The sequence below is a fragment of the Urocampus carinirostris genome, chromosome 3 (genome assembly GCF_059441175.1).
Source record: "Urocampus carinirostris isolate Australia breed hairy pipefish chromosome 3, RoL_Ucar_1.0, whole genome shotgun sequence".
NCBI classification, from domain to species: Eukaryota; Metazoa; Chordata; class Actinopteri; order Syngnathiformes; family Syngnathidae; genus Urocampus; species Urocampus carinirostris.
Genome location: NC_142351.1, coordinates 56159132 through 56183812, shown reverse-complemented (window position 1 = coordinate 56183812; position 24681 = coordinate 56159132). Strand labels below are relative to the sequence as shown.

General features: G+C 39.1%; 1 protein-coding gene and 1 pseudogene across 1 annotated transcript in view; one reads left to right on the top strand and one right to left on the bottom strand.

Moving 5' to 3' along the window:
• Positions 1–24681, top strand: part of filip1l (filamin A interacting protein 1-like) — a 62397-nt gene that overhangs the window by 3056 nt on the left and 34660 nt on the right. The window contains exons 2-3 of the mRNA XM_088332597.1: positions 23464–23721; positions 23791–23964. Coding sequence (XP_088188723.1) covers positions 23473–23721; positions 23791–23964 — 423 coding nt within the window. The 5' untranslated portion in view covers positions 23464–23472. The remainder of the gene's footprint in view (positions 1–23463; positions 23722–23790; positions 23965–24681) is intronic.
• LOC148370193 (U2 spliceosomal RNA) lies at positions 3553–3696 on the bottom strand (annotated as a pseudogene).

Genomic DNA, 24681 nt, shown 5'->3' with positions numbered 1-24681 from the left:
TTGATTAATATTTGGGGGAAATCTCTTCAGCCTCTGGTCGTACAATAACTTTCAAATTGCTAAATACGCTACGACGTTAGCATGCATGAGCACTTCCGCTAACAATGCATGGCATATGACGTCACGCATCCTTTTCCACGCAAGTTGAATATGAATGAAATGAAATGAAATGATCTGCATTTATATAGCGCTTTTCAAGTCAACACTCAACACTCAACACTATGAACCTATCATTACAATGTGCTCCACATTTCCCAATAGTGGCCTTGAAGCCATGTAAGGCGCTAACCTGCTTATTGGGGATATTAGGGGTTCAGTGTCTTACCCAAGGACACTTCGGCATGTAACACGGACGAGCCGGGATTCGAACTGGGATCCCTTGATCCCTAGACGAGCGCTCTACCTCCTGAGCTATGACCCTTATGGGCGTGAAAATACAGTACGTTCGGCTACTTTTATAGAAAGCAAGCATATTTAAACGGTCAATTCACTATAAATAAAACAGGCATGAAATTTTTCACCGTTCAGCGAAAGTCTTTTTAAACCACTCCTCATTTATATACTAGTATGTACTAAAATCATCCCTAGAGGCTTGATCTTTATTAATTAGCAGCGCCAACGCCTTAAGGATCGTTATTAAAAAAAACAACAAAAAAAACAAAAAACAATTTCAGGTTTTTACATTTTGGCACTAAGGGACCTTGCTTCTGAAAACGAATTTATACATTATGGCACTGAATGAGTTAATGTCTGTTTGAAATTGAGTTCCTTCTCTGGCTTCTGATCAAGGGGGGGTCTTGGTGGGTATCTGGGACTTTCCATGACGCGGCAGAAATTGCCAAGGTGACACATATAACCCAGCGCCCATAAAATCCGATTCTCATATAGTATCTGGCAGCTATTTCTGCAGTGTGCACCCAAGAGGGTCTCAACTTTGCCCGTGAAATTCCGAGCATATGTAGCGTGATTAGATAAAGCGACCCGAGTGAGGGCCGTAAATTTTCACATAATGGCCAACATGCCTCTGACACACCCACTTTTTGTTTTTTTGATTATCAAAGAGACACCTCTACTAAAAAGTCTCTGCAAGGACTTCACCCTTTTATATGCACTAAATCATTTTAACTAAATTGATTACATCAAACTTGTCAGTGTAATAAATTAACTAAACACTAAATATTTTACATTGTTTATGTTTGCTGGTTTTGTTTAGATGTGCTGCCAAAAAATAAACATTAATATTTACAGGATTTGCTGCACGGCGGCACAGTGGTGGGCGCGTGTGTGACTCAGTTCTGAGGTCATGAGATCGAACCTTCCCTGTGTGGAGTTTGCATGTTCTTCCTGTGCTTGCGTGGGTTTCTTATGGGCATTCTGATTTCCTCCTACATTCCAAAAACATGCATGTCAGGTTGATTGGCCGGTCCAAATTGTCCCCAGGTACAAATGAGCGAGTGAGTTGTCTGTCTCTGTGTGCCCTTCAACTGGCTGGCAACCAGTTCAGGGTATCCCCTGCCCACTCCCTGAAGACAGCTCGGATGGGCTCCAGCACCCCCGCGACCCTACTGACGATAAGCGGTGTAGATAGTGGATAGGTGGATGGATTAACATGGTTTCCCGAATTGTTGGAAGCTTTCTTTATTTCGCTACATATTTCTCACCTTTTCTTTTTTTAGTCAATGCTCTTTTTCATTAAATCTGTTGAAAATATTTGAATTTTCAACCACACAGACAAGCATAAATATATCATGCTTATGTATAGAAAGATGTATATTTGTATTCTATTTCTCTATTCTTGTTTAGGTGGAAAAATGTAGCTGCTAATGACACTGCACTATTTGTCATTGTCTTATTGTCCTGTAAATAATTGCCTATTCAGCCTTACATTTTTTGAAAGGTTATTTTTCTTTTTAAGTCTTTCATTACGCATTTGTCCAACTCTAATCTTCTGGTCAACATTGTTCACTACATTATCATCAATGATTAAAAATACCACAATTCTAATTACATTGTTATTTATGGACAATTTCCTGCAGCACATTACACAGGATTTCACAGCACCTTCTCTTGTTGAGAAATGAGGGCACTGCATATATCGAAAATATCCACCCCCGAGCAGAGCAAGAGACAAATTACAACTGTACCATCAGAGTTTGTGTTTCATACATCGGAACTTGGCAAGCAAAGTGGAGCAATTTACAGGTCTCTCCATTGCGCTGCAGGCTGAACTTAGATTTGACAGCAGGGCACTTGACAAGGGGGACTTTCCATGATGCATAGCAAAATCATATGACAGAAAATATTATTTAAATGTTTCATAAAAACTGAATTTTGTATATTTTTGCTCTTTGTATAGGTAAAATAATCATTTTCTCTATGGCAGGGGTGGGGAAACGACGGCCATCAGGCTTTTTCATCCAGCAGGCCAAACCAATATTGACAAAATATAACAACAAGATATGTGGTGATAAATGATACTACAAATAAAAACTGTTTTTTTTTTGTGCGAACTTTGTCCCCAGTGTCCCTTTGTGTGTCTAAATCAAAAATACTACCACAGAAAAGTGCTACAAAACTGAATACCTAATTTAGTGCTTAAAAACAGGAACCTGATATATTGGTTTGCTTTCATTCTGAAAAGAAAAATAATACAATCGAAATACTACAAAAGTATTATTACAGTATTATATACTATACTATACTGTACTATACTATACTATACTATACTATACTATACTATACTATACTATGCTATGCTATGCTATGCTATGCTATGCTATGCTATACTCAACTATGCTATACTATGCTATACGATACGATGCTATACTATACTATACTATACTATACTATACTATACTATACTATACTATACTATACTATACTATACTATACTATACTATGCTATGCTATGCTATACTCAACTATGCTATACTATGCTATACGATACGATACGATACTATACTATACTATACTATACTATACTATACTATACCATACCATACCATACCATACCATACCATACCATACCATACCATACCATACTATACTATACTATACTATACTATACTATACTATACTATACTATACTATACTATACTATACTATACTACACTACACTACACTACACTACACTATACTATACTATGGGGGTTTTTAAGGGTTATTGATCTATCTTCGTTATTCATTATCCATTATCCGTTATCGGTCAGTTCATTATACGCTACAAAGCCTAGGAGCCGGGACACTTACTCTCAGCCAAAAGGCTAAGCTAAGGTCCTAGCCCTATAGCCTTGTTGCGATCATTGCAAATGCACCGTTCCCGGAGGTACTGCAATACCGGGCCGATGCGTGGAGTGGACAGAGCAAGCTCTTACATATCAGCAGAGTGGGGGTTTGGGGTTTTTAAGGGTTATTGATCTATCTTCGTTATTCATTATCCATTATCCGTTATCGGTCAGTTCTTAATACGCTACAAAGCCTAGGAGCCGGGACACTTACTCTCAGCCAAAAGGCCAAGCTAAGGTCCTAGCCCTATAGCCTTGCTGCGATCATTGCAAATGCACCGTTCCCGGAGGTACTGCAATACCGGGCCGATGCATGGAGTGGACAGAGCAAGCTCTTATTCCATCTCCGGAATGCAAAAATCAAAGGCCAAGGATGTCGGTATAGTCCAAGACCCACAGGCCCTGACAATTTACCAATAGGGGGTTTGGGGTTTTTAAGGGTTATTGATCTATCTTCGTTATTCATTATCCATTATCCGTTATCGGTCAGTTCATAATACGCTACAAAACCTAGGAGCCGGGACACTTACTGCAAAACTCACAACTATACTATACTATACTATACTATACTAATATATGTATTAATTGCCTCTAATTGTAAGAGATTCAAAACAAATTTGGCCAAAGTTGTACTTTTGTGTTTGTCCAAACGATTTTACTCAGATATTGTAACCAAAACAGCCATCGGGCCCAACAAAAATGCACTCTGCCGGCCAAGCTCCTGGCAACATTCGGTTGGGTATAACGGGTTGTAAAAGTATTTCTCAACCCACAATGCACTGAGGCCGCGAAGTACATAGTGTGAAGTAGTTAGGAACTTCTGTATCAGTTTTGATTGAGCTGGTAGCATTGGCGTTCCATGGACGTTACAACTACACCTTTAGCTCCATTAGAGATGTGTTGTTTGCAACCAACCGGCTCTTATGAGTTCTTTGAAGTGAAACGTATTTCGAGAATTTGGGTGGGGGAGACGTAATTTTGCCGGCTTCCCCCTGCCAGTCTGGTTATTAGGTCCAACAGTGGCGCAGCGACCAAAAAGGGGTCCAGTCTGGAAGCCTAGACTGAACAGGACTGGGAAAGGGTAGAGGGTGTTTTTTGCTCTTAGGCCAACCCTCGCCTGTCTTTTGTAACGAAACTTAATGTAAAAAGAAATCCGTATAAACACAAGAACTATGATGGGCAACTAATTAAAAGAAAACAAAGGGAGTGAGAATCTCTTCAGAAGCTCTTCCGACATTTTAGCAATGACAGACCAAAATTTGGATCAGGTCGTAATTGGGTACGAGGCAAAAGATCTTACTTCTAGGCTGAAAGTGGCAAGAAAATCTGTTCCTGCTTGCTATTAAATCAACACAAGCGTATTATTTCCTTTTTGACTGTTTCCGCTAAAACTTTGGTAGCTTACCGCCCCTCAGCCACTAAGCCAGTCACACTTTGTGAAACTGGTGTCGTTGCTTACCGCCTGCTCGCTTCTGTTTAGACGTCAACTCAAAATCTGATTGGTTACACCAACTGCTCTCACCAAAACTTATTGTATGAGCCAGAGCCTGCCAATTATATCCTCAAGGCGTCCGGGTAGATTTGTGAGCCTATCAACAAGTAATAGCAAAAATGTGATTGGTTCCTTAAAGGGATACTCACATTCTAAAACATACAAAATGTAAGAAAATAGTACATGTATTTTCCATAATAGCTATACATACGCGTCATTGGTATATTCTAACTACCGTACTTTCTGAGATAATGCATTTTGAAGACTGTTTCCTTTTTGACTTCCTGGGCTCTGCCGTCATGTGAGGAACACCAGGACTCTAGCAACCCAGTCACCGCATTGGCTTACATGTAAATTGAGTTAAGTGAACTGTAAATTGGTAGTAGTGAACTGGCAAAGTGAACACACAGAAAGCTAACAGGGGCTAAACCATTCAGAACACGGCAGGCTAGCTGGCTACTAAAAATATCTAACAGGGAGTGATCAGCGGAAAAATGGGAGGCTGGCCGACTAAAAACATGCGGTAAGCAGCCAGAATAACCAGGAGCCAACAACAACAAAAAACAATTACTGCAACAAACACAAACCCAGCTGGAGGAAAAAAACAATTAGAACGGCAGGCTAGCTAGCTAGCCGACTGCTAACGGGGCTCACCTAGACGCTTTCTCGAAGGTTGCACGCTAACAGGGAGCTATCAGGACCATATTATATCAATTGCCGGACATGCGGAAAAAACACAAAAGGAAAAGTCACAATCACATACCGAAAAGAAGGCGAAGGCAAAAAAAGAACACATGCTGTAAATGAAGGCAGCTAAACTTACCCGACGCAGCCTTTGGTGATCAAAGCATGCAACTCCCCCAGCAATAAGCAAAGTTCTTCTTACTCAAATCAAAATGAGGGCTATAATGAGTACAATCACTGCTTTTTAATGGGATGCGCTATTGTTGTCCAAGGGATATGCGGTCAAACTGTCTACTTTGAAAATTTATTTCATAAGATCCATTGCGGATGGAATATTATGGAACATATCTGGACAATTGCGGGGAGGAACATTACATGTTCTGTAACTAATTGAATAAAAATGCTCTTTTGTAATGCCTTTAAATATGAAATGCACACATCTAGAAGCAGTGTAGCCAGGGGGAAAGCAATAGAAGACAAATTATTTAATAAGTATTGATGGACATGCACGTTGTCAAACATTTCCCAAACTTTCCCTAGTGTTTACTATGTTTGTGTACTGTAATGCTAAATGTAATTTACCCTCGTCATCCTGGAAGCAGGATACCACTTGTGAGGTCCCTTCTCAAGGTTTCTCATTTTCCTCACGCTGAGGTTTTGAGTTATTCCTTGCCTGCATGTTGGTTTAAGATCAGGTAATTGTGTCATTGTAATCCTGTGCAGTCCTTTGAGACCTTTTTGTGATTAGGGGCTATATAAATTTGACTTGACTTGACTTGACTTTAACATGACAGTGCTGTTTTGAGTCTCTTAACACATTGTGGTACAACTTTATTAATCAGCAGGGTGGTGTTTATCATCTAACAAGCCAGACATTTCCCTCAGGAGTCATCCGATCGCAGAACATGTCATCGTTTGTGTGTGTTAACTTTCATTAATCGGTTCTTGGACAGAAGCCTTTGCCACAGAGAGCGTACTCACAAATGACAGCTCACGGGTGGCGTGACCTTTTAATCCTTTCTATGGCTGCTAGCTTTCGTGACACATGGAAGCAAATGAGGTGACAGATTGCTGACTGTCGCATAAATCCGCGTCTTGGCTAATTCTTAATTTGGGGGTGAGGGAGTTGGAATGGGGGGCTAGGCTAAAAGGCTATGAAGCAGGTTGTGTTCAATGTAATCCCCATGCCCAAGGCATAGGCAAACTAAGCGGCTACTTAGGGCCCACTACCACTAGGGGGCCCCAAAGAGCAGTTAACTTTTTTGGAGCCAACTTAGTCCGCATTGTCACTTTCGTTTGTCTCATCTCATCTCATCTCATTGGCTGCACCGCTTATCCTCAGTAGGGTCGCGGGGGTGCTGGAGCCCATCCCAGCAATCATCGGGCAGTGGGCAGGGGACACCTTGAACTTGCCAGCCAATCGCAGGGCACACAGGGACAGACAACTCGCTCGCTCATTCACACCTAGGGACAATTTGGATCGGCCAATCCACCTGAAATGCATGTCTTTGGAATGTGGGAGGAAACCGGAGTGCCCGGAGGAAACCCACGCAAGCACGGGGAGAACATACAAACCCCACACAGTAAGTCCGGTAGCTGGATTTGAACCCACACATGAGATTCCCAAGACCTTAGAACTCGTTTGTCTACAACAAAAACACTTCTACAGAAATACTACAAAAGCTCTACAAAACTAAATAACAAATATTGTGCTTGAAATCAGTGACCTCTTATATTATTTTGCTTGCATTCAGAAAAGAAAAGATAGTATAGAAATACTACAAAAATACTATAATACGAAATACTGCAGAAATATTACCCAAGAATAACCAGAAAAACACAACTACAGTAATATTACAAAAATACTGACAAAATATGACAAAAAACATACTATGTGAATAGTTCAAAAAATATATAAAAATATGACTAAAATACTGCTTTGGAAATACATCAAAACACTTCTACAGAAACACTTAAAAAACAAAATTGTTCATAATACTATAATACAAAACACGAACAGAAACATATTACTACAGAAATACTACTACAGAAGTATTACAACAGAAACACTGCAAAAATACAACTAAAGCGATACTACAAAAAAATCTACGATGGAAATACTACAAAACTACTACAAAAATAAAAATACAGTAATACTTTGCTACAGAAATACTACAGATGTACATCAAAAATTCTACAATAGAAATACTACAAAAAACAACAGAAATAGTACAAAAAATATGAATAAAAAATAGTAATAGTATTTCTACAAAAACACTAAAATCATTAAAGTACTGTAACACTAAAAAAAAAATACCACAGACATATAACAAAACGTCTACTATCGGAATACAACAAAAATACTACAGAAATACTAAGAATTTACTTCTATGGAAAAACTACCCAGTAAACTACTGTAGAAATAATACAAAAATAATACTACCGTAATACTAGAAACAAAAATACTGAACTTCAACAAAAATCCGACTACAAAAATACTAAAGGATTACTTTTTAAAAAGTAAAACTACCATAGCGCTTGAAAGCTAAATATCAAATGAATTGATTAAAATAGGCACCTTATATATTAATTTTGCTTTAATTGTGATCGTTTCAAAACCAATTTGATGAGACTAATCTAATTCAAAAGAACTATACCATGTAAATGTCTTCCTGTATTCTTATTCCCGAATTTTAAAATTGGATCTTTTTCCAAGATTGGCCCATTGGCTTGGGCTTTCAACCAAAATGCGGCCCCGACTCCAAATAGTTGCCCATCCTTGGATTATAACATGGAATGAGTTATAGTATGTATGCAAATTAACAAGTAATAGGGGACCACAAATCTAATTTTGCTTAGAACCACATGAAGGCTCGGGCCGGCTCTGGGGCACGGCCTTTATAATTGAGAACAGTGAGCTTGAGAAAAGTGGCATTGGGAATTGCAATGATTTGAGTGACCATAACAATCGTGTTCAAATTAACCTAAAAAGCATGAAAGGACGATAGCAGCTTCTTAAACTATTTAGGCACTGTGGTGTTATTTTCTATGGACAGCATGGCGGAAGGCAAAAGTGAAAAAACATTTTTTTTCCTTCCTTATTCCTATCCCACAAATTTGTAGTACAAATCTCAACCTGTACGATTTTGCTGTACAAAGTACATTTATTGTGCATTTTAAGGCGTGTACGACGTACAAGAAAATCCGTCCGGAAAAACGCAAATTTGTCAATTATGGGTACCAGCCGGTATTCACCGACTATCACCAAACGGCAAATCAATCAAGTCAAACCAGTTCGGCGCGGAAGCCTCGATCTCGGTATCGTTTTTTTTTTTCCTTGCAAACGAAGCGAGCGGTCTGATGCTACTGCGCGCATGCGTCTGTCGCCTGGGGATTTCGCATTGCATCAATGTGGTAGTTGTGTAGTTAAAGGAAGTCCGTCTCTTTTTAGAGAACCGGCTTTTTCGGCTCAACTCATTAAAGAGAGCCGGCTCTCAAACGGCTCACTTGCTTTGATGTATTATATTACGAATTATTATGTTGTATAAAGAAGTTAAGAAAAAAGGAAGTATAAAAGGAGAAAATGAAAAGAGACAGGTTTGTGGTCATCCCTTTAATCAGTATATTACCAACAATAATTTAATGCAGAAAATGAATTCATAATTTGAATAAGAAAATTTATTATTCTACTTAATCATTTTTGCATGTATTTTTTCCTTCTAAGGTGAACGTCCAAGATACTTAATTGTTTTTATAATAAACCTCATTCATGTCGAGCAACTCAACAAAATGTTAATTAACAATATATATGATATAACGAAAAACATGTAAAATATTACATGTTAAACTACATAAATAAACACGTTTGAAAGAAAAAATATGGTGTAAGATTATTTTGTATTTTGTAAGGGAAAATACGACAGTTTGTAAGAGCATGGAGCCCTGGAGCTTGACAGATATGAAATCAAGTCAAGTCAAGTCACATTTATTTATATAGCCCTTAATCACAAAAATGTCTCAAAGGACTGCACAGGATTACAAAGGACTGCACAGGATTACAATTACAAAATTGCACAATTACCTGATCTTAAATCCTGACTAAGATGCTAGTCAAAAACCTTTTGATTTACACGCTCAAGAGAAGCATGCCCAATTCGAAATGAGCACTTCAGAGGTGGATTTGTAATGTACTGCCCTCTACTGGTTGCATGGTGTAGGCCAGGGATCGCCAACCTTTTTCAAGCTGAGAGCTATTTATTGTTATTAATTGGCGCAAAGGACATCCAGTTTGTAGCGGTGAGCCGTGTAGGACTGCAAGCAATGTTCCCTGTAAGCTTCCACGGGTCTGAGCATTCACACAAGGTCCGTGAGCGCACCCTGGAACAACCGTGGGCAACGTTAATCCGACATGTGGCAACCGAATCAAACATGTCCAAAATCTGTGATCGGATCAAGTGACCTTTTGCTGACTTACTGGGAAACACTAGTGTTACAGATTTTAATAATTTGGTTAATGTAATATTTGGCAAAGGTCACATGGCCCACACATGTAAGTTGTTTTCGCAACTTCTATTACAAGAGATTTCTGTTGTATAATATTAACATTTTGTGGATTTATTTAGTTTGTTGCATGATACAGAACTGCATTTAATCACAGTTTTTGTAGTGGAAGTTCAATGTTGGCAAATAGATTGGCTTGATGTATTTGCTCATTATTTGAATGTAACACAAAAGCGATCAAAGAAACCCCAAAACTGTTTTTTTTTCTTATTTATCTTCTACATTTGTTCTTTATTTTTTCTACTTTTTTTGCTTGTTTTCTTGCCTTTTTTTCTTTTGTTCACTAAATTCATTTTTTATTTTATTATTTGTCTTCGTTTTTTCCCTAGCATTTTTTTCCAATTTACCCCCCTATTTTTCTCTCTTTATCCCTTTTTCTTCTTTTTTCTCTTTTACTCTTATTTTTTACTATTGTTTCTTTTTTCATTTTTGTTCCCCTTTCCTTCTGCTTTATTTTTCCCCATTTTAAGCCATTTTTGTGCATCATGTTCAGTGATGATTGGTAAAATATGGATGAAAGCAACAAAAACTATCTGAGGAGCTATTTTGGAGCAGAAAGAGCCGCTTCCAGGGCAGCACGGCGGCGCAGTGGTTAGCGCATGTGCGGCACAGATCATGTCTTGGGAACCTCCTGCGTGGGTTCAAATCCAGCTCCAGACTTCCTGTGCGGAGTTTGTATGTTCTCCCCGTGCTTGCGTGGGTTTCCTCCGGGCACTCCGGTTTCCTCCCACATTCCAAAAACATGCATTTCAGGTGAATTGGCCGGTCCAAATTGTCCCGAATGTGAATGAGCGAGTGAGTGTGCCCTGCGATTGGCTGGCAACCAGTTCAGGGTGTCCCCTGCCCACTGCCCGATGATTGCTGGGATGGGCTCCAGCACCCCCACGACCCTACTGAGGATAAGCGGTGTTGCTAATGAGATGAGATGAAGAGCCGCTTCCAGATATGAGGTTTGACCAATTATATTACAGCCATTACTTGTTACCAGGCTCAGAAATCTCCCATGAGGCCTTTACAGGTTGATTTGAAGGCCCTTGTAGCATAACATGGGTTTTACGTGTTATATTAAAAATATGTTAACATTTCCTAAAATGTCATGACGTTCCATTTGGATGAGCTGCTCTATTGCTGACTTTTATTTCGTATTATCAACATTGTTCCGATTGAAAAGTCTAGTTAGATTAAGATTTCGTTATAGCAGACGGGATTCATCAATGAGAACCCTGGTTTAGGCAAATGCTTATAATTCCTCGTTACAATGTATTGATTAGAGTTACACACAGAAGGCTTTTGGGGATATACTTAGTTTAGGAATACGATAGGGTGAAGGGTGATTTTCCTTTTCTAATTATATATTTTCTAACTTTTTAAGATATAATTTTACTATAGTTTTACTAAATACCTGTGTTCCCCCACACGACAGTTTAAAATACATATATAGTAAAATGTGAACAATAATATTTATCAATTGTTTATTTTGTGTTGATAAATTCTATTTAAATGTGGTGGCTCATTATTATTATTTTTGCTCATTTTTCCCCTGTTTTATTATATATTAATAGAGTTTTTGTTGCTTTCTATTGCTCATATTTTTTTCTCGTTTTACTATATACTGTGTATACAGAGAGCAGCACGGCGGCGCAGTAGTTAGCGCGTGTGCGGCACAGTTCTGAAGTCATGAGATAGAACCTCTGGTGTGGAGTTTGCATGTTCTCCCCGTGCTTGCGTGGGTTTCCTACAGGCACTCCGATTTCCTCCCACATTCCAAAAACATGCATTTCAGGTTAATTGGCCCTAGGTGTGAATGAGCGAGCGAATTGTCTGTCCCTGTGTGCCTGCGACTGGCTGGCAACCAGTTCAGGGTGTCCCGTGCCCACTGCCCGAAGATAGCTAGGATGGGCTCCAGCACCCCCGTGACCCTACTTAGGATAAGCGGTGCAGATAATAGATGCATGGCTGTAAATACAGATATGTGGATTCTGTGATGTGTGTCCCATTTACTGCTTTCAGCTGCTGTACAAGCATCTTTTGCTGTTTTCGGTCATCTTTTTATCGCATGCGGGCAACGTTTGTCGATGTTTGGATTTTTCGTTTAATATTGTTTACAAATAGTTTCCAACTAGCGATGCACTGAGGCCGTAGTACGAGGAGCGAAGTAGCGGAGGATTAAAGAAGTTGCACTTTTTCTACAGAGAAAGACAAAATAATGCGAGCATTTCTTTACAAGAGTAATTATTTATCAAGGCCGTCCTCGTCTTTGATATGCAAGCCAACACCTGCAGTGTCACAGTCTGAACCCGCTGACCCCCGTAACCAACAATATTACTACGACCCAGCAGCATTCCGGCTTCTCCTTCCCATAATCACCTGTTCCAAAAACGGACCCGGTTACATTGCAACCATACGCAGCCTGCAGCTTACGCCAAGAGAGGAAAACCGATCCAGGATTATAAACGCGATCGTGTGTCGTGACGCGTTGGGGCCCGAATAAGTATTCTCGGGGCTAAACTCAACATGTACAGTCCCGCAGCAGGTTGACTGCTTGCGCGGCATGTTTTGCACATTAACGTTTGCTTTCTCGATATGACAGAAGTTAAGTGCTAAGAAAATCATGTCATGTTTATAATACATTTGTTGAAATGAGTGTCGCATTTTTGTTTGCAATGAAGAGTACTTATCATACCAGGATAGTTACATTTTGACTACTGAACACTTGCAAGGAAGATTGCTTATAATGCCAGGGTTCTATCTTTGAAGTTTTATTGAGTGCTTAAGCACTGTTTGCATCTCAATTCAGTGTAATATTGGGCACTTGCGCAATCTTTGCATCACGGTCATTATTTGCCAATTATGTTGCTTCATTTGAATTCTGCTTTATCTGCTTTTTGTAAATTTGGAGATTTTAATTAAGACATAGGGCTCAGAGGAGCTTTGGAACTGGCTTAATATTTTGCAGCTTGAGAATTTCTCCCTCTTTTGTTCTTCTTATAAGCCTAATAATCATTGGTCTTCGCTCAACACTATGAACCTATCATTACATTTTTTGATGTATAAAGTTTTTTTATAGAGCTTTTGCTACAATTTTTTTGATCCAAACTACAAAAAGGAAACATCTTACCCAATTGGGAGAATATATATATATATATATATATATATATATATATATATATATATATATATATATATATATATATATATATATATATATATATATATATATATATATATATATGTTTTTGAAATACATATACTCCCATTTTCTCCCATCTCAGAGACTTGCAGTTGGAGGACTCATAGAATTATAAAATTAAAATATATTAAATTGTTATATTAATTGAGTGTTCGTTAATTTTTATTTAACTATACAATTTTGGGATTTTCTTTTTTAAAAGATTCCTAATTTTCATATTTAACGTATTACTGTGCTGAGAGTCTGCAGATGCAGCGTGAGGCACGTGATTATCTTGCCTCATGGCAAAAGGCGATAGTGAGGGCAAGGTTTTTGATTTAGCGCTCAACTTATCCCCCCGAAAAAAAAAATATTTTGCAATATTATTCACGAGGTGGCAGTAAGTCAAGCCACCTACTCGTTTTTTTTCTCGTCGCTTGGTCTTTTTTTTTAACTATTGATACTTTTATTTAAAAAGAGCAGCACATAGACTTTATTAAGTTTAAGTTAAGGTAAGACAATAAAACATTTTTTCTATGCTACAGTTTAAGCCAACTTTTAATTTCTAGTATTGTGTAGATCAATTTAATTTTAAGGATTGTTTTTCTATGGTTGGTCAAAAACATTTCTTAAAATTAGCTGAGTTATCTTCCATCTATTATGTAAGAGATTTTTTTTAAAGTGAATTAATCTTAAAATATTTGGCCTGGTGGTTGGCAGGTTAGGATGAGGGTTTTAGGGTTCATGTTAGAGGTTAAGATTTGGATTAACAGTTGGGTTCAATTCATGCTACCAGTCTTCCCCTGTGGAGTTTGCATGTTCTGAATGTGCCTGAATGGCTTTTCTCCGGACTCACCGGTTTCCTCCCACGTACCAAAAACACACTTTGGTGGCTGGTTAGCAAGTCAAAGTTGTCTCTTGGAATTGGTAGTGTCTGTCTTTGTCTGCCCTGTGATTGGCTGGTAGTGGCTGGAAAATTAATTAATGAACATAATAGAAGTAAGGTAAGATATCTTAAAATGTGAAAAAATATATTCAAAATGAGCAACCCGTTGTGCCAACGGGTTAAGATTTTTTTTACTGTGTATATCGATACATATTTGATAAAAATATTTTCACATCTTATTTCCAGGGCAGGTCCTCATCCTCATTCTATCACAGGAAGATTATCAAAAGGTTTAATGTCACCTCACAGAACCCTAAAGTCTGAGCGCCACCTGTTGCTACGGCGACCATTTGCTGTATTGGTAAACACTCCACTCCTCCTTGGCTACGTAATGAAAACCACAGAAGCGAAGCATGCTACTCTGCGGGTGCTGTTATTACAGGCTTATTAGCTGGAGTAAAAACAAACAAACCGTTAAGATCTTGTGGATAGTGTAGTGCCTCTTTATCAGTGGTGGGCATGTTACTTTGAAATTTAGTAATAGTTATTCACTACTTCTTCCAAAAATTAACTTAGTTGGTCACTGAATTACTCTATAGTCAAAGTAACTAGTTACCAGGGAAAGTCACTATTTCCGTTACTTTAAAAAGAAGTTGTACGGCCAAGAATTTTACATTTTTGGAGCAGTATTCGAGTCAGTTGATTAAAGCAGAACAGACAAGTAGTTGTCCTTTTGATTTTTATTGCACCTTGCCAGAAACGGATTCATCCTACACTTGAAGCGCAAAAAAAACAGTAAACAACATGATAAAATCAAAGTCAGCAGTAAACAAAATAAAGTGTGTTCGATAAATAAAATCTAACTCGAACAACCTGAGAAAACTGGTCAAGTAGACATATGCTACTGTATGTAAAGTATTTTCACACATCAAATAACAGTTCAACAATATAAAGTAAGTTTAACACTGCAGTTTCAAATGAATAAATGAAACTCTTACAACCTGAAACACCGGTCAAGTAGAAATAGGCAACTGCACTTCAAATATTTTGTTCAGAACAAAAGTCAACAGTAAAACAACATAAACTGACTATACTTATTCCTCTCTCTCTAAATGATGTTATGTGCTTAATAACATAAGAACTACATTACCCATTATGCCACGTTGTTACTGAGCATGTGCCGTGTGTCCACTAATGTTTACAGTTATGGGTTAGGGTTAGAGGTTAGGGCTTAGGGGTTAGGGTTAGGGTTAGGGTTAGGGTTAGTGTTAGGTTAAGTTCTGATTTATTTGCGAGTGACACAAAAGTAAACACTCGTCCGCTCTAACAAGCTTAATCTCAAATAATTTAATGTAACGCACTGCTTTTTACCGTCAGTAACGGCGGGAAAAAATAATGTTATATTATCCAGTTAATGAAAAAGTAGCAGCATGGCGGCACAGTGGTTAGTGCTTGTGCGGCACAGTTCATGTCATGGGAACCTCCTGCGTGGGTTCAAATCCAGCTCCAGACTTTCTGTGCGGAGTTTGTATGTTCTCCCCGTGCTTGCGTGGGTTTCCTCCGGGCACTCCGGTTTCCCCCCACATTCCAAAAACATGCATTTCAGGTGAATTGGCCGGTCCAAATTGTCCCTAGGTGTGAATGAGCGAATGAGTTGTCTGTCCCTGTGTGCCCTGCGATTGGCTGGCAACCAGTTGAGGGTGTCCCCTGCCCACTGCCCGGAGATGGCTGGGATGGGCTCCAGCCCCCCCGCGACCCTAATGAGGATAAGCGATACGGCTAATGAGATGAGATGAGATGAAAAAGTAATATGGTTACGTAACGCTGTTATTTATAGCAACTTTATTCCCAACACTGCTCTTCATACGAACTTAATACATTTTGGATTGTGCACTTAGCTCGAATTGCTAGTGTAACATCAAAGTAAACCCTAAAATGCTATTAAACTCATGGATGTAAAGAGTCAGCATTTATATAGTGCTTTTCAAGTCGATGAAGGCCTTTCAAAGCGCTTTACAGTGTGCTTCACACTTACCCATTCTCACACATACCGATAGCAGCGTCAGCCATGCAAGGTAACTAACTGCTTATCGGGGGAATTAGGGATTCAGTGTCTTGCTCAGGGACACTTCGACATAAAACACAGAGAAATAAGAGATGTTCGAGAGCGTTCTCCATTCGGGCTCTGGTGGTGTGGAATGCTCTTCCCCCTCATATTCGATCTACAACATCAGTAGAACTCTTTTAATCTAGGCTTAAAACACACTTTTATTGAATAACCTATATTTTATGTTGACAATATCTGTGTATCATTTGTTATTGCAAGATCCATTGCCGCCTGGTCATACTGGAAGGGGATGACCTCATGAGCAGTCCCTTATCACGGTTTCTTCATTTCCTCATGTTGAGGTTTTTGAGTTTCTCCCCGACCTCATGTAGGTTCTAGATCAGGGGATATGGTATAATGATAGTCTGTGGTTTGCAATAATCTGTGGTCTGTGCAGCCCTTTGAGACTCTTTGTGATTAAGCGCTATACAAATAAACATGACTTGACTTGACAATAAGAGCAGCCAAGATTTTTGTCGCAAATACAGCTAGTAAATCGAAATTTTTATGTTGAGAGGTGCTCGTATAAAAAGGTAGCATTGTGTTTTACAGGAAAAACACAATGCAGATTAAATCAGCTGAATAAGGAAATCATCAAAATCAATTATTTGCGTTTTGGGGGCAAAACTGGTCCAAGATTGAGAGGTTGCTCTCAAGGCCACTTTGTGTGCAAAAGTGGTGGCCTTGCAAAGGTCACCGTCTCCGTCTGTTCCTGTTCTCTCTCCTGGCTTGCATTTGATCTCTGTTCTCGCCCTCACTCGCGTCAGAAAATGACGTAAGCTCGAAGCAATGTACTCGGTCATGAATAGAGGTTTATTTTTTTTTAAGCACACCTGCTTCCTCACCTTTCACCCCTGTGACTTTACGAGCAAATGAAAAGTGAAGCATGTTTTTGTTTGATTTTTTTAGGTCGCTTTTGATTTAAGGAGTGGTGGTTGCAATGAGTTAAATGCTAAGAACATAAATGCCTGGGGACCGCATTGCCAGCATGGCTAGCCATATTCTACGTTCTGAACCCATATTCAGCCACATTAAAGAGGCAGTGTGTTTTATTCAACCACTAGATGTCACTGTATTGTGTGATACAACCAAAAACAGTGAAAAGTAAGAGGTAAGAATACAAACACAATTTTTCCTAACTTTTTTGCCAAAGCCTTTCACCAGGTTTTTAGTTTTTCGGGTACTTGTACAAGGAATATGGTGGATACCTATGTCAGGTCCCTCTAGGTGGGCTTCAAGTTATGTAAAATACCATGTTTATGAATTTTTGTTTATTATTTAAAATCATCCATCCATTATCTGCACCCCTTATCCTCCAGCCATCTTCGGGCAGTGGGCAGGGGACACCCTAAACTGGTTCCCAGCCAATTGCAGGGCACACAGAGACAGACAACTCACTCGCTCATTCACACCTAGGGACAATTTGGACCGGCCAATTAACCTGACATGCATGTTTTTGGAAATGGTTGAGGAAACAGGAGTGCCCGGGGAGAACAGGAAGGTTGGTAGCTGGATTTGAACCCATGACTTCAGAACTGTGCCGCACACGCGCTAACCACAGCGCCGCCAGCTGCTGTATGTTTAAAATCAATATTTTTTTTCATATGTTGGTTTGAATACATTTTTTTTTCACACTTTTTTCACACAAAAGTAAATAAAGGATGCAAACAGCTAACTGTTTTGACCGCTAGTTTTACGGACCAAACAGTCAAGTCGAGTCATGTCATGTTTATTTGTATAGCCCTTAATCACAAAGAGTCTCAAAGGACTGTACAGACAACAGATGATTGAAAATCTCATCTCATCTCATTAGCCGTACCGCTTATCCTCACTAGGGTCGCGGGGGGGCTGGAGCCCATCCCAGCCATCTTCGGGCAGTGGGCAGGGGACACCCTGAACTGGTTGCCAGCCAATCGCAGGGCACACGGGGACAGACAACTCATTCGCTCATTCACACCTAGGGACAATTTGGACCGGCCAATTCACCTGAAATGCATGTCTTTGGAATGTGGGAGGAAACCGGAGTGCCCGGAGGAAACCCACGCAAGCACGGGGAGAACATACAAACTCCGCACAGAAAGTCTGGAGCTGGATTTGAACCCACGACAGGTTCCCATGACATGAACTGTGCCGCACAAGCGCTAACCACTGCGCCGCCGTGCTGCCCTGATTGAAAATCACAGACGAATATTACACCATCCCCTGATCTAAAACCTACATGAGGGCAAGGAAAAACTCAAAACCTTGAGAAGAGACCGCGCATTAGGTAATCCCCCTTCGGCGATGACCAGGCTGCAGTGGATGTTCTAATAACAAATAATATACAGATATTGTCAACGTGAAATAGAGGTCATTCATAAGCTATAGATAGAAGTGTGTTTTGAGCCTAGATTCAAACCGTTTCACTGAGGCTGCAGATCGAATCTCAGGGGCAAAGCATTTTACAGCACCAGGGCCCAAAAGGAGAATGCTCTCGAACCTGCAGATTTCTTCTTGTCAAAAAAACAAAGGGTAGACGGGGGCTTCTGAGCTACTACTTCCTTGCGTATTTTCAACATCATCTCATAGAATAAAATCTCACATGCACTTCCAAATGTAAGGAACCCCATTTTTGTCACAATCTCCTAACCCCCCCAATAAATCAATTATTTTTTTAAATTTTTTTTGGCTAAATATTTTCACATTTTAATTTATTCTGGCGTGAGATTGTTTAGGTATGATTTTGTTTAGTTTGATTTAATTTTTTGGAAAATAAAAAACATTTTTTTTAAATCTACTGATATAATAAATGTATTCAGTAAATATTGTTCTTCTTTGACCTATTTTCTATTTTTGTTCATTTATTTTCTAATATATTCTGTACTTTTTCTTTTCTTACTTTTATTTATTTCATCATTCAATCATTTTTTATGGATTAAGTAAGTGTGGCCGTTTTATTATCTAACCTTTTACATGTCATTTGTTTGTTAAATATTGTTTAAATTGATGATTCCATGATTACATTCATATCTTTTTGTCAACATGTTGATTTTTTTTTTAATCTTAACTTTGATATGCAATGTATTAATTAATTATTATTTTAATGAATTATGAAAATAATATATATTTTTCATTTACCCACAACATTGTTTCTGGCCTATATTGGAAACAAAAACTGTTATCTCAGCAATAGCAGACAGGGGATAATCGATCGCAGCCTCAACCATGCATTTGATTTTAAGTCAGCCAGAACTGCATTTACCTACGGACAAAAAGGTGTTATGCTGCCTCCCATTCACAGCAATTGTTTCCACAACCAAACATTCCATTTTAAGTGGGTCAGAATGACAAGCGCCTCCAGGCATAAATGCCCTCTGCTGGTCAACAATATGTGATAGGGGATAATAGATCGCAGGCCCACCACTCCAGTTCATTTTGGGTGAAAATAATGGGATACAGAGCCACCATGCTCGACAAAAATGTGCTCAATGATTACAAATTGCTGCCGCATGAATGTCATTCAATTTAGGTGGAAATAACTTCAAAAAGAGCATGCATGGCAATACTGGATTGGTAATAGATAACAGATGGATGAGTCAAGTTCATATTAGGTGGAAATAACAACAAAAAAGAGCCTGCAGGGTGGACAAAAGTGTGCTCTGCCGCCCCCCCGCTCACAGCAATATGCAATCAGGGATAACAGATCGAAGTACAGTTCACTTTTTGGTGGAAATAATGATTAAAAACAAAAATGTTATGTAAAGGATCGCGGACCTGCAATGCACCGAGGCTGCCTATTTTTAAAAATGAAGTAGCGAGGTTTTATAATCTGGTATTTTGAAAAAAAAACCCGTAAAAATATGACTCTCAGGTGGACTTGGGTCTAGCGATAATGTAATAATTTGAATATACAAGGAGTATTCACCCATGGCTTTGAGATTTTCACAGCAATACGTTCAACACAAATCGACTTCCTTGTCCCCCGTTTGACCCTTTTTACCTTCTGACTATGTGAAATATTTGTGATCCCTCTCAAAGTTTTGTCAGGTGTGTGCCATTCGCACATGCCGAGCTACGATCTTTTTGGGTGCATGCGATGACCCGTTCTATACCCAACGGATGCGGACTTTGTCCCCCGCTGCTGGGAATGAACGACCTCATCATGAAGTTATGTGGCGTCTCACCTCCAGTTTGCTCAAAGCAATCAGTCGAGCGTTCCTCTAACTCATCGGAGGGTCCCAGGCATTGGCCCTGCACGTTACAAAGCGCCGCCGCGTTTATCTCTCGAGTTCAGCCAGTGGTGAAATTGAACTCTGTGGCTGAGAAAAAAAAGACTTTTTTGCAAAACGTAAATTGAAATAAATGTCGTATTTAAGCAATTAGGTTAGATTCATTGCCTGCTAATGGTTTTATAATGCCTCTGAGGCCCTTGCAAATCTCTTTTTTAAGGCTGGACTGAGATAAAAGTGCATAGCAAAGATGATGCAATGCATCTGGCATCCTTGGGATACGGCTTGGTTCCGCTTGAAATGATTTTTTTTTTTTTATAAATTGCTTGGTTACAGTTCATTTCCTTGTTCTATCAATTTATCATGGCTGTGTTCATTACAATCAGCGATTTTCTTAGCTTCCCAGTCACACACCCCAGATCATTTTTCTATTTCCTTTTTTTCCCCAAAGTAATTTATTTGTTGGAACTGGTCTATTTTTAAATAAGACTTGATGGGCCCATAAATATTAAACATATATATTTTAGAAAGGGAAATATGATTATCTTGCAAATGCATCATCTTTTAGATAATCCATCAAATTTGGGAATGTGGATCGTAATTTGAAGCGTTTGTTCACTTTTTGGGGTTGAGTTGAAGACGTATAACGCACAAATATATATTAAAAAAAATCAGGGGATGGTATAATGATATATATATATATATATATATATATATATATGTATATATATATATATATATATATATATATATATATATATATATATATATATATATATCTCATCTCATCAGCCGTACCGCTTATCCTCATTAGGGTCGCGGGGGGGGCTGGAGCCCATCCCAGCCATCTCCGGGCAGTGGGCAGGGGACACCCTCAACTGGTTGCCAGCCAATCGCAGGGCACATGGGGACAGACAACTCATTCGCTCATTCACACCTAGGGACAATTCGGACCGGCCAATTCACCTGAAATGCATGTTTTTGGAACGTGGGAGGAAACCGGAGAACCCGGAGGAAACCCACGCAAGCACGGGGAGAACATACAAACTCCGCACAGGAAGTCTGAAGCTGGATTTGAACCCACGCAGGAGGTTCCCATGACATGAACTGTGCCGCACAAGCGCTAACCACTGCGCCGCCGTGCTGCCCTATATATATATATATATATATATATATATATATATATATATATATATATATATATATATATATATATATATATATATATATATATATATATATATATATATATATATATATATATATATATATATATATATATATATATATATATATATATATATATATATATATATATATATATATATATATATATATATATATATATATATATATATATATATATATATATATATATATATATATATATATATACACACACACACACAACCACATATACAATTCAGTATACATAATTCAGTACTCACATTTTTAAAAATACTGTACATTGGACCATGGCCAACCCAAATGCCCAAACACCCAAACAAGTTAAGCACCTCGGCACCCAAGTTGGCCATGCTTTCGTCCCTCCAGATGAAACGGGACACAGGAAAGCTAACATTTTTGTGTGTTTTTTTGCTCCTTTTCCCCCTTTTTTATTTTCTTTGTTTTTGTATGTGTTTGTCTTGCTGTCGGTCACCCCTCTCGAGAGATATTACCAGGGTTGATAGATAGATAGATAGATAGATAGATAGATAGATAGATAGATAGATAGATAGATAGATAGATAGATAGATAGATAGATAGATAGATAGATAGATAGATAGATAGATAGATAGATAGATAGATAGATAGATAGATAGATAGATAGATAGATAGATAGATAGATAGATAGATAGATAGATAGATAGATAGATAGATAGATAGTATATTAGTACCTGCTAGATGTCAACTTAGGCTGACTGAAAGCTGTCCTGAAAGATATAAATTAAAAAAATATTTATAAAAAGTACGACGTGGGAAACAACTGTGTATATGATGGTGAATTGGATTTTGAAGGACATGAATGAACAAAGTAAATGTTGGTATTGTGTTCATCGTTTACATTGTCAATGAATGAGTTTTAAAATGGCCTCATACATTCAAAAACTTTTGTCACTTATAATGCTCAGTTTGAGCTGAGAATTAGTAAAATAAAATGTTATACAGATTTTTAATCAAAGACACATATACGGCTTATTTCAGCTGAACGGAATGATGTTTGTTATTTATTTTTACAGTTTCACAGTTCATATCTCCTTTAAGGAACAGTGTGTAATATTTAGTGCCTCCCCCTTCAAGCACGTGTGAAGGGAGTAGGGAGAAGAAGAGGGAATTTGGAGCTCGGAATATTTCTTTTATAGGTGTAGGAAGTCCCAGCCAAGAGATGAGGTCTAAGTCACCGGTGAGTTCATGTTGATGCTTTCCACAGTGAAGTTCTCCAACTGATTGATTATAATATGATTAGATTATTGTAACTGTTGATAATAGGCAGCATTTCATTTGGACATGCAGTGAAATAATTCCTTGCTTGAAAATCACACACAAGTACAGATCAATAATCTTTTAATTATAAATGAACACGTTGGGGATCAGACCTTTATTATACTGCTGGAGAGTCTGGTCACTGTGAGTGGAGATGGCTTGGGGCATTGTCTCTACAGGTTTTTTTTTTTCCGCTACCCTACATAAAACAGACAGTACTGGTTTCCATGGTTCACAGTAGCAAAACCAGCTTCATTAGCAGACTCAGATACAGCACTTTCATCATCTGGTTGCCTTTTTAGTGTTAAGCATCATACTGCTCTTCAGAGATGAGCCGGACCTCTGCATTTACAGGCACGGGCGTGCGACAATACTGATACTGTCTTCTAAATCAAGGGGAGGAAACTATTTTAATCGATGACCTCCAAAGTTTCTTTGAATGGAAGAACATTGAAATATTTTTTCATTAGGACTACATTTTTCATATTTGAGTGTCTTCCCATGAAAACATTATCAGTTATGAACACAAATGTGAAGGATGTAATCACTGTAATTAGATCTTTGTAATATCCTGTATTTGTGTTTTTAGGGAAGAAACATGCGCTCTCGTAGCAGCAGCTTGGAAGACGTGACCCATGTGAAGCTGGGCAAAGAAGACGCTTCCGGGCGGCCAGAACGCCGCAATCGCCGCCGCGAGCCGCCAGACGACACCGGCACCGTTCAGCGGAACCACAAAAGCGCCAAGAATGTCAGCGGCGCCGCAAAGGGGGTCCGCAAGGAGAAGGCGAGGGATCTTTCCCGTGATGACCTGGTCTTCTTGTTGAGCTTGCTGGAAGGGGAGCTACAGGTCAGGGTGCAAGATCAGAACGAAGATTTTTTTTAAGGCAAACAAAAACCTACGTTGTGTCCCTCACAGGCCAGGGATGAGGTGATTACCGTGTTGAAAGCAGAAAAAATTGATTTGGCCCTCCTGGAAGCCAAATACGGTTTTGTCACGCCTCCAAAAGTTCTGCAGGCTTTGCAGCGGGACGCCATCCAGGGCAAAGCTGACGGCTTGGAAGAAGATATTTATGAACGGCCCATGGTCGAGGTAAAGATAAAATAAAAAAATTACAAATACTCTATGTCACGAGACAGAGACAGGACCCAGTAGCGTTCGTTTACTCGGTTTTATTGATAAGAGGGAGAGAAGGGGTTGCTTCCACGATCCGAGGATCGACGGACCAAGGGGAGCAGGAGATGCGGAAGTGGATCTTCCGTGTCTAGCGAGAAGGGTCAAAGGCAAGTATTACAAGTCGTTAGCTGGGACTGGAGAGCGAGGGCGGTGTCAAGTTTGGAAACAAGGTCGGAAACAGGACGCAGGCAGGTAGCGGGACAAAATAGGTCAGATAATGGGCAGGCAGAACGGGGCAGAGTCAGGTCCAGAAACATGTTGGCAAGGAGGATTAGGCAGAGAAAAGCAGGGCAGGAACAGAGTCTGACGTAAGGGCTTACTGAGTTGGAGGCAACAGTTCGCATAACGATTTGACAGGGATCTGTTGAAAGCCGGGGGTTTGAAAGGAGTACTTCAGCCAATCAGCTCTCAGGGTTGTTGGCGCCAATTGAGCAGGCACAGGTGCTCTGAATTTGCAATCATGACACTCTATAGAACACTAATAAAATATTTTTTTTCTGTATCAGATTGCTTCTTTTTTTATTCAACTAAATACAAATCTGACAAAAAAAAATACATTGGTAAAATGTTCTGCCATATCAAATTGCTCATTTTCAGTGATATTGTTCTCGTTTTACTGAAGAGAGAAGTTTT